Source organism: Mus caroli, chromosome 3 (assembly GCF_900094665.2).
Source record: "Mus caroli chromosome 3, CAROLI_EIJ_v1.1, whole genome shotgun sequence".
NCBI classification, from domain to species: domain Eukaryota; kingdom Metazoa; phylum Chordata; class Mammalia; order Rodentia; family Muridae; genus Mus; species Mus caroli.
The window spans coordinates 62587366-62596648 of record NC_034572.1 but is presented as its reverse complement, the minus strand read 5'-3'; the positions used below and the strand labels follow the sequence as shown (position 1 = coordinate 62596648).

General features: G+C 41.6%; 1 protein-coding gene across 2 annotated transcripts in view; it reads left to right on the top strand.

The window, feature by feature from the left end:
• Positions 1 to 3289: 3289 nt before the first annotated feature.
• The window catches only part of Kpna4 (karyopherin subunit alpha 4), a 59671-nt gene continuing 53677 nt past the window's right edge, over positions 3290 to 9283 (top strand). The window contains exon 1 of one of the 2 annotated variants that reach the window (XM_021158205.2): positions 3290 to 3665. In XM_021158205.2, the coding sequence (XP_021013864.1) occupies positions 3291 to 3665 (375 nt within the window). In that variant the 5' untranslated portion in view covers position 3290. Of the gene's footprint in view, positions 3666 to 3868; positions 4453 to 9283 lie in introns of those variants that run through there. The other variant, XM_029474993.1, reaches the window with a different exon arrangement.

Here is a 9283-nt window from a genome sequence, read left to right as displayed (position 1 = left end):
AAACCTTAATTACATAGTAAGAACCTGTCTTAAAAAAAAACTGTCATATTGTATTGGATTAGTGCTATAAGAATAAACACACAAATAATAATAAAATATCTCACATAAACAAATTACCCAGACCTAGATTGTAGCAGCTCAGTATCTGGTAACATTGTTATTATGATTATAGAAACCTTTGCAGCCTACTATCTTATAAAAAGTTTTAAAAATCAGGGCAGGGAGCTTGTCTGAAGTGGGAGGGTATTTAGGATGAGGGTTGAGCCTAATTCATTTCAATGTTTTCCTTTAATTAAATAGTCGAAACTAATTTTGAGAAATAAGCTATCCTGGTGTGGAGGCATATACAAGCAATGGCAGCACTGGAGAGGCAGAAGCAGGAGAACCAGGAGTTCAAGTCCAGTTTTGTCTCCATAAAAAGATGGAGGCCAGTCTGGACTGCATGCAATGCCATGCTAGGTCAACAAACAAACAAAAACCTAGGTGTTTGTCCTCCCTCAATTTCACAATAAATAGTCGTTTTCTTCAGACTCCCCAAGCCATAAGTCAGAAGCTTCTGAGAATAAAACGACATGAAGTCGCCCATGCCTGGTCAACCCACTCCTAATCCCCCTCACACACCCTGAGAAAATACAAGATGCTGCTGTAGTAACCCAATTTCTGTTACTGTAACAAAATATTTTAGTCTGGCTACTTCCTAAAGTAAAGAGAGCTCATAGTTTTGGAGCTCTTCAAATAGCACTATAGTGACACTGGTAAGCTTCCCTCCCCCCTATGGCAGATAGGATCATGGAGATGTGAGAGGAAGATCTTGTAATTAGACAGGCAATCAAACAAGATCGGGTACCAGGCTTGTCCTTTTGTATAACTCTCTCTTGTGAGGTATCAAAGGGTCTCACAAGAACTCTCTTCATCCTTTCTTAGGAAAATTCCTCTGAGACAGGTAACCAAGGTTCAATACATGAACATTTGACATAGTATACACAAACTATAGTGACTGGCTATTATTTCAATATTTTACAGACTAGGCTCTGTAGCCTAGTTTCACATAGAATTCAGACTCATATTTCCAAGTGCTGACATTACAGGCACAGTTTGCCACAGTTAGATCTCATGGGTTTGCTTTAGGACACAGTGTCTCTCAGTGTATCTGAACTGGCTTTAGAATTCTGGAGCTTACTGCCCAAGTCCCATAAGTCCGGGGATTGTAGAATACACCACTATAACTGGCTTAGTCATATTTTAAAATATGCTAGTACTCTAGCATGTAAATTCAGTATCACTTCAACTAAATCAATCTTTGGAGAATAAAACTGTATGAGGGAGAGAGTCTCCAAGTATGGGAACCTGAGTTGGTTCCCCAGCAAAGCCAGTGCAGGTGCGTATGCCTGAGCTCCCAGCACTGGGAGGAGGAGGAGGTAAGACAAGACAAGACAGCACACCTTCGATGGTGAGCTTTTGATTCAGTGAGAAACCTTGTCTCGGGCCATAAGGTGGAGTGCAATAACAATGTAGGAAATCTTGCTTTGTCCTCATTTGCACAAAGATGTGTATACCTGAATATGCCGACACGCCACACACACATAATGAACTTCATCTGAATTTTAAGTTCTGAATTCAACTTACATTCAAGTTAACCCTCAGTGTGAATTACTTCCAAAATGCTTGTTCGCCAAGCCCAGCAGAAAGTATATAAAATACCAAAGGCTTATTTGGAAGGCATTACTTTGTATCTAAAGGGTTGTTCCCACCATTCCATTATAAGTCATCTTCAAGAGGCTCCTATCCTGCAGTTCTTTTTATCCCCCATTCCCAAAAGAACTAGTCCTTTATCTTGCCGAACCCATTGTCTTTGTATTATACCTTACAAAAACATCCTCCTTTGATTTTATTTAAGGTGCTTATGAAATATTTGCATCCTAAACATTCATTTCTGCATGTGGTTCTGCCCAAACAAAATATATCATAAAGAACCAGAAGCCAAATGTTCCCAAAGGGTTTTGTAATAGAGTTTTTTGCCAAGTTCAGACACATCTAGTTTTCCCCTTCCTTCTGACTCTGAACTGCCACTGCTTCACAAAAATCACACAATTTGGGGAACTAATAATTGGTAAATGAACACACACATTTGTTTGTTTTTAGACAGGGTATTATGATGTAGCTCAGCTGGCCTCAAACTCATCTCCACCTGCCTTTGCTAGATTTAACGTGTGGATCACAATGCGCAGCTTAAATATAGTTTTGAAAACATGTTCTCACTCTCTTTTCTGAGCCTAGGGCCTCCAGCATAATTAGCTTCTTCCAGTGAGTTGTATTTTTATTATTATTATTATTTTTTTTTTTTTATCTTGAGATGAACCCGCAAGAGAAGAGGGGAAGTGTCACTAAACTGCTCGAAGTGGCTTTGGACTCTTGCTCTGGCTGGCCTTGCTCTTGGGCTACTTTAACAGCTCCTCCTCATGCCCAGTAGCTACGATTACAAACCGAGTCACCAGCCCGGAGCGATTCTGAAAATTTTGAGAGGCTCTTTTGTACCTGTTTTACATCCGCCTTTGGTTACAATGTTCCTGGTTAAGAGGTTTCCTTGGGATTAACTTCCTTTATCAAGAGTCACAATGTTGCATTTGCTATGTCATGGCTCATAGTCGTCATTCTCTATAAATTAATACGTTGTGATAAGCAGTTTAATTTTCCAAGAGAAACTGCTCAAAATGGGGGTATTAGGGAAGGATCAATTTTTCTCAAGTTTCTACCTGTTGCGAGCACTTGGTCAGAGGCCCCCTTCCTTTTCCTACCGGGTCCCTCTAGCTTTCCCTTCAGTTTTCAGAATGCACATCACCGTAGTCAGTCCTAGCCACGACGACGCCGGGTCCTAGGTTGGTTCGCAGTTCCCAGAACAGGACTCAGGGTTTAGGACTTCACATGGAGCTTAGACACACCTCTTTGCCTTCCAAAGTGAATGAAGCGCTCAAGTAACACGGGGGAGAAAAGAACGAAGTTCAGAACCCCAACATCTAAAGCCACCCCGGCAATCATCCCACCATAACCAGGACCACTACACCCTGCCCATCCCCGCCCGCTCCGGGATCTGCTGCTCTTCGGCTGCCTCAGGTTTCTCCCTCCGCGCGTGACCCCTCCCCTCCCAAGCTCCGACGCCCCGGCCCTTTCCTGCCCCAGACTCTCCCTTCCCCTTTCCTTTCGCTCTTCCGTCCCCCGCTCTCCATCGCCCCCTTTGATTGGCTAAGCACTCCGGAGCCCGGCCGGCCAATCGGCGGACCGGGCTGGCGGCGATGGGCGTGGCCGCAAAGCCGGGCCCTCAGATCGAGGCTGCCTCCCCCTCTCAGCCGGCAGCACATTCCGCCGCCGTTGCCGCCGCCGCCGCTGGCCCCGCAGTCGTCTTCGCCAGAGCTGCTGTGGTACCCGGGCTCAGGGCAGGAGAGGGCAGCCAGGAAGCGGAGGCCCGGCGGGCGAGAGGAAGCGAGCGGACGGGCGGGCGACGCAGGCGGCGGCCGGCTTCCTGGGAGCGTCTGTGCGGCGCGGTGGTTGGGGCGGATCCCGCGGGGCCCGGGCGGGTGGGGAGAGTCGCCGGCCCGGCCATGGCGGACAACGAGAAATTGGACAACCAACGGCTCAAGAATTTTAAGAACAAAGGCCGTGACTTGGAGGTACAGTGGGGTCCGCGGCCTCCGGCCCCGGGCGGGACGCGGGGTGCGTACGGAGTCGGGCGGGCGCGGCGGCCGGCATGGCGCTGGGCGGGCGGGCGAGCGGCCGTGACGCGGGCGCCGCGCCGGGAAGTTTGTGCCGGGCCTGCTCCGCCTCCGCCGGCGACAGCGCCCGGGCCCGCCGGGTGCGGCCTAGGCCTGTCCTGTCGAGCCGGCCAGACACGGGTGAGGGCGGCGGGCATATCAGCCGCGGCGGAGGCCCGGCAGCGGCGGAAGCTCCGGCTCTGCTCGAGCCCCCGACGCCAAGCGTCGCGGGTGGAGGGCGATGGGGGAGCGAGCGGCGACCTCGGAACTTCTCCGGGCCCGAGACGCCTCCACATGCAGGTTTTTCTAATCGCCCCGACTCTGGTTTTACTTCAACGTCCAAACTACAGGAGTCAACTTCTCCGCTGGAGAAAAAGAAAGAAAGAAAGGGAAAAAAAAAAGCCNCCCCCGCCGCGAGAGGCGGTCCTGGTGATGCTAAGCAGTGCCTTCCAGCGGCCTGGGTTTCAGTCTGGTCCTAGCTGATTCAAAGATGTGGCTCACGATGTGTCCCTTTCCAGTCAAAGGATCACCTGCCTCCACCGCCTTATTTGAGCTTGTCCACAGATCGTTTTACTCCTCTCTGAGAAGAGACCACCAGTTTGCATTCTTACATAGAAAAGTCCAAAGGGTTATACAAAGCTGTCATCCTCCAGTCTTCGGTATCCTTTCTCTCCACCTCCTGGTGGTGGTGGCAGTGAGGAATCCGGTAGGCTATGGACTGACACCATCACGTATTATTTTAAAGGGGGAAAGAAGGCTTCGTTGTCATAGACACAGTTGCTTCCAAGGTTCGATGTATTAAGCACACAGTTTCTTTCCATTGTGACTTTTTTTTTAATATAGGGAATTAAAAAAAAAAAACAGGCCGTTCTAAGTCAAGCGTTTAGCGTCTTATCCCCTTGTATGCTCTGGTAACTGTTCTTCAGACTGCTGTAGTCTGTTCCTCAATTTGAGCATTTTCGGGATCGAGATGGCAACTTTTGTTGACTTTTCCCAATGCCATTCAGTCTTTTACTGTAGTTTATCCTCTTTTAGCTTACTGCAGTCGTTAGAAGAACTGTATGTCCCAGGGTGTGTGTTGCTATTTAGAGATTGTTTGAAAGTTAAGGAAGCTTATCTTTGTGATCATTTTTTATAGTGGAAGAAATTTTTAAAAAACATTTTTGTTTTAGATTTGTGTATAGGGGTGTTTTGTCTGGATGTGTGTGTATGTGCATCATGTGTGTGCCTGGTGGCCGGGGAGTCCATCCTTTGGAAGTGGAGTTACTTCCAGCTGGGAGCTGCCATGTGGGTGCTTAGAACTAAACCATTTCTTCAGCTCCCACATTTAATATCTTTATTGGAGTAATTTACATGTAACAAAAGCCAACTTTTTAAATGTATAATTCATAGTTGTCATTAAATTTACATGTTGAAAAATACCTATTTATTTTTACTAATATGAATATTTAGAATGGGAAAAATCACAATTTAGGGAATATAAATTTGACAAATACTCCAAAGTTAGAAATTTTAGAAAAATATCAGGTAACCAAACAATCTAATTTTTTTTGCTACCAATTTTTAACAAGTTCCTTGAAATGTGATTCATATACTATATAATTCACCCATATAAAGTGGTTTTTAATGTGTTTAAATGGTTGCACAGTCAGCACCTAAGTCAAATCTTAGGATATTTTCTACTCTTTGAAGAACCCCTGATATACATCATTAGCAATGATTCTCTTTCTCAGCTACTCCAACCCAAAGCAATGTTGTTTATTTTGATTGCCTATTCTGAGTGCTTCATGTAAATGGAATGTACATTTTAGGACACTTTGTGGCTACCTGACTTGAAGATTCATCCATGCTGTAACAAGAACGTTTCTTTCTTAGGTCTTGACTAATATCGTTGCATATAGTTATAGCACATTGTGTTTATGTGTTCATCTTCATAGAACCATGGTTAACCCTTTTTATTGGTCACATATTATTGCTATAAGCATTTATGTACACATTCTTGTGTAACAGTCTTACTTCTTTTGGCTACAAACCTAGAATGCTAGGTGATGCTGGAACTTTGCATCTAACTTGTTATAGGGTTGCCAGACTTCCTTTCTCCCTCTCCACCCCTCTTGTTCTTTTCTTTTGGACAAGGTCTCATTATGTACCTGTAGCCTAGGATAGCCTTGCACTCTCAATCTCTCTCCCTCATCCTCCTGAACACTATCTTTTACTGGCATTATCCCTGCTTCTCTCTCTCTAGTTGTGGGATTGCAAGCATGTGCCACCCTACCCTGTTTTAAGTTATCTTAAAAACAAAAAACAAACAAGAAAATACTTTACCCTTACTCTGTATTTCTTGCCACTATAAACTAATAAATTAATACTGAATCAACCTGGCTACTATGATAGGTGATTTTAAATTATCTATAAATGCATATTAGATGTATTTTGAGATCATATCTGTAGCCACTAATGACTGAATTCATGTAGGTGCATTAGAAATTAGAATATTTTAATTTTCTATCTATACATATAACATGACTAAATAAAAATTATCTAATTTCTGTGACTTACTCAAGATCACATAAGTGGGTCTTGTTCAGTGGTAAATCATAGTATGTAGGATGCCTTGGGTTTGATCCCCAATACCACAAAAGAAAACAAAAGCTTCTAAAGATGATGAGTACTTGTAATGAGACAGAAACATCTTGTATTACTTCTAGACAGTCTATTTGTTGTATTTGTTACTTATATTCCTGAATCTTTCCAAAGCCTGTTTGTACATTTTCTTCCCCTTCAGATAGTTAACTGCATTGTGTTATGTATGTAATATACATATATACATATATGTATATATTATATATATACACACATTATATAACATGATATAGTTACTGCATTGTGTTACATATGTAATGTATGTGAAATGTAACAGATAATAGAATACTGCTTTTTTTGAGTCTTAATATTTACATTTTGGAGGAGGCAGGGCTATTGCTGTACATTGAGAGTTAGCCTAGTATATCCTAAAGGCCATTTTAACATTTAATCCAGCTTTAAAAATGAAATCTTTCACATGACATGATTCCTTTCTTACTAACTTTTCAAAGTCCAGTTTGTATTTTACCATTAGGTTATTTCTCTGTTTAGCCCAGTTCTAGCCTAGGTGAGTAATGGTGTCGTGTGGATGGTTGCTACCTTATTAGACAGCAAATGTGTAAATATTACAGCTGCATGTAGAGTTAGGTAACTGTGACATGTGGGGAAGAGGTTGGTTAAAATGAGGACAAAATCTGCCAGTTTAATTTCATTTTACCTGATCTCTAACTTTGTGTGTGACCTGGAAGAATCATTTTAAGTCTTAGGATTCTTTTCATCTATAAAGATGACAGTGCACAACATCTGTTTTATGAATGCTGTGGCCATTAGTAGGTTAGTGAGTTGCCTGACAACTCAACATAATTTATCTTTTTTATTGGAGAGAGAGGACTCTTAATAGGATTCAGTCTGATTGAATCTCTTGCTTCCGTATTTGCTGTTAGCTGCGTGTGTGGTTTTTCCGTGTGTGTGTGTGTGTGTGTGTGTGTGTGTGTGTATGTTTGTTTGTTTGTTTGTTTCTATGTGTATATGTATAAAACCTTGCACTTCGTGCTACATTAAAGAGTTAATGAATTGCCTACTAGAGAGCAATTGGGCACAATGATGTGACCCTTCTGAAGTCATAATTTTATGATACTAGATTTCTATTTAATATTCATTAGTACTTTTCAGCCTATCAATCAAAAAATAGTCTTGATTTTTTTTTTGAAAGACAGAAGTCAAGGAAGTGTTTGTGAATATTTATTTGAAATATTGTTTAAGGAGTTACCAGATGATGTTCATCAAAGCTTGGCTTCTTCCCTGTAGTGTGGTAGAGGATTGTCCAGTGCTAATTTGAAGGTACTAACATAAAAGAGGTCATACAGTACAGCATAGGAAATGGGTAGTGACCAAATTGCCGATGAGATTTGTCAGGAGTAAGCAAAGCAAATTAAGATCCTCTGTTTCTAAGTTTGGTAGTAGAAAGGGATTTTTTTGTAGCATTCTAGTAAACTTTCAAAGGTTTTATAAAAATTCTAAAAGTTTGCTGGTTCAAGTAGAATGTAAACTATATTAGAAAAGTAATTAGGTCTTGTGAAAACAGCTTATGCTAAGTATGAGTATTAAAATACCACATAATTTTGAGTATAAAATATGAAGTCAGGTTGGAAAGGTTTAATAAAGGTGCTGTGCTGTTTTGTGTTCAGGAACTAGCTTTGTTGGCGCAAAGTGCACAGAGTGAAAACATTGCTAAGCTAGTGAGTCTTATAACTTTAGAGACTGACCTCTCTCATCACAAATCTTGGAACATACTTACTGTGCTTAAAATAACTACTGTCTAATTCTTCAAATAAAGTTCATGCATGAAACAATATGAGACCTCTGAGAGAAAGATTACTGGGATTTAAATTATTGTTTTAGCTTCCTATCAGCTTTTCTAGTTTTTAAGACAACTGACTTCAGAATTGCTTCATTGATAATTTTCACAGTTTACTAGTATGCCAAATGAATATGCACTGTTGGGAAGAATGTAGGAGTGGTTTTGAAAGAATAAAACAGCTTTAGGAAAAATGCATATGTGAATACTTGTTTTGGTTTAGTTTTGGGGGGCAATTGAGCCCAAGTTCTTGTGCTTTCTAATATAATCATTTCCTTTTGGGTGTTTTTATTTTTAGACAGGATCTCACAGTGTAGCCCTAGCTAACCTGGGATTTGTTGTATAGAGCAAACTGACCTTGAACCCACCGAGATCTGCCTGCCTCTACCTTTGAAGTGCTAGGGTTAAGGACATTCCTCACTACCACTACACCCTTAATGTAGTTGTTTGGTTTTTTTTGTTTGTTTGTTTTGTTTTGCTTTGATGGGGTATTTTTTTTAGCATTTTTATTTTATGTGTATGGATATTTTGCCTGCATGTATATCTGTGTAGTGCGTGTGCACCTGTCGTTTGCTGGGACTAGAGGACAGTGTCATATTCCCTGGATCTGGGTTTAAAAGTGGTTATAAGCCATCATGAGGGTCCTGGAAAAGCAACTAATGCCTTTAGTTGTTGAGCCATCTCTCCAGCTCCATGGATAGCTATTCCTGACAGAGGTTGTGGGTTATTAAAATATTTTCAGTGTTTTCTGGGGTAGTGGACATTTACTTGAGGCCTATACTGAAGGAGAGTGCGTAATAAAAATTTGACATGCATTGCTGATTTGATGACCTTCTAGTTTAGTGTTGGTCAGAAGCAGGAGCAATCTTGAATGAGCACCTATGACAGTTATGTTTAACTTTTAATTCATCTCAATTTTGAAAATTAAAGAGAAGTTTGTGCTTCTGACTTAACAGTCAAGAGATTGATTTTATCTCAGGTGTGTATCAAAGTCTTCTTTATTTTTAATACTATATCCTATTATCTTTAATTTTTCTCAGCCTAATGCACTACTAGCATATTTTATAGGTGAGGCATTACTATTGCTTTCTGCACA